This window comes from Trachymyrmex cornetzi, unplaced genomic scaffold (genome assembly GCF_001594075.2).
Source record: "Trachymyrmex cornetzi isolate Tcor2-1 unplaced genomic scaffold, Tcor1.1 scaffold108, whole genome shotgun sequence".
NCBI lineage: Eukaryota > Metazoa > Arthropoda > Insecta > Hymenoptera > Formicidae > Trachymyrmex > Trachymyrmex cornetzi.
The window spans coordinates 456597-458075 of record NW_017295631.1 but is presented as its reverse complement, the minus strand read 5'-3'; the positions used below and the strand labels follow the sequence as shown (position 1 = coordinate 458075).

General features: G+C 40.7%; 1 protein-coding gene across 1 annotated transcript in view; it reads left to right on the top strand.

Annotated features, from left to right (window-relative positions):
• Window positions 1–516: 516 nt before the first annotated feature.
• LOC108760400 (uncharacterized) overlaps window positions 517–1479 on the top strand; it is a 4865-nt gene continuing 3902 nt past the window's right edge. Inside the window, exons 1-2 of the mRNA XM_018506353.1 lie at window positions 517–653; window positions 766–1042. Coding sequence (XP_018361855.1) covers window positions 567–653; window positions 766–1042 — 364 coding nt within the window. The 5' untranslated portion in view covers window positions 517–566. The remainder of the gene's footprint in view (window positions 654–765; window positions 1043–1479) is intronic.

Genomic DNA, 1479 nt, shown 5'->3' with positions numbered 1-1479 from the left:
AAGCCACTAACCAATCACGAACGTTCCGCAGATCCGCATTTCCGTAGTTCCGCATTGCATGGGACCGCACTCTCACTGCGTCGGTGCAGGTCAGCACTGTCAGCAGGGTCAGCAGGTGACGCGTCGATACAATGTTGTTCCATCGGAAGGTTTTTCTTCATTTTGAAGGTTTTTTGACCTATCGGAAGGTTGAAGGAAGGTTTTTGAAAATGAAGATTTTTTTTACTAGTACGAACTATGAATCACTATTCGGTAAAAAGAAATTATCGGTTTGCGTTCCAAAACTACTTGAATAACTATAATTTAGATTTTACGTGACGTAAATTCAAGAAGACTAGAACCAGGAGAGTCAACTCGGCGTAAAAGCGGTAGTGGGGGTGAGGCAAGAAGTGGAAACGAACGACACCCCCCACTCTTGCGCTTCATCCTCTCTGTTGCTCTACATAGTCGGTTTCAATTCGTGACTGCGCATTCAATTCGTGACGTCAACGTTGAACGTATTTTGTTTCTGTTTGATTGAATTTTGAACTAAACGTAAACCGTGTAAAAATTTAATCCGATTTACGATGCCCAAGCGAGTGTGCTGTGTTCGAAATTGTGATTTCAATCCTGGAGATAAAGAAAATCGAAAAACAATATTCCAATTTTGTGAGGTATGTATTGATGAAATGTAATCTAGAGAAATGTACAAAAATGTGATTTAATAATTTTGTCTGACATTTGTATACATAACAGTTATATTAAACCTCAATTATTATATTGCAGAAATCTCCATACTTCAAAACATGGATGAATGCGATTGGACCAAACTTGAGAGATGGAAAGAAAACTCGCAAAAATTATTACATTTGCGAACGACATTTTGATGACGGTAATTTACATCGAATTCCTATGAATATATTAAAGGATGGAAAAGAGGTGACCCTGTTACGTAGACGCCCAATGTTAAAATCGACAAGTGTCCCATACATTTTTCCAGTAAATATCAAAGTCACATGTGATCTATGGCGTTGTTGCATTAAGTTCCTAAGCACCGGTCGCTGTGATTGGTGGTGTCCAATCGAACCGTGGTCAATCGGGATCACCCCCTTGCCGAACGAATGAGCATGATTGGTTCTTATTTGTAGATCCAACCAATCATGTTTAATTGTTCGGCGAACGGACTCTCTTTGCCAACTTGAACTCGCTCTATGTCTATGAGCTATGGACTCTATACTCTATGGTCCTGGGCCCTATGTGACTGCAGTCTGCAAGCAATGGAGAAGGGGGCTTCCCGTTCTGTTCGCGCCGTTTGTTGAGACCATCGACATCTAGAATGGACCGCTGATGGCAATGGTGGGGGTAGAAAGACGATTAGAGTGAGAGGCAGGAATAATAAGATCGTTTTTTCTCTGTTTACTGTTGTTTCTAACTACTGTTGGATTAACAACAACCAATCAGGCTTCAGTAAACAGAGAAAGAACGATCTTATTATTCCTG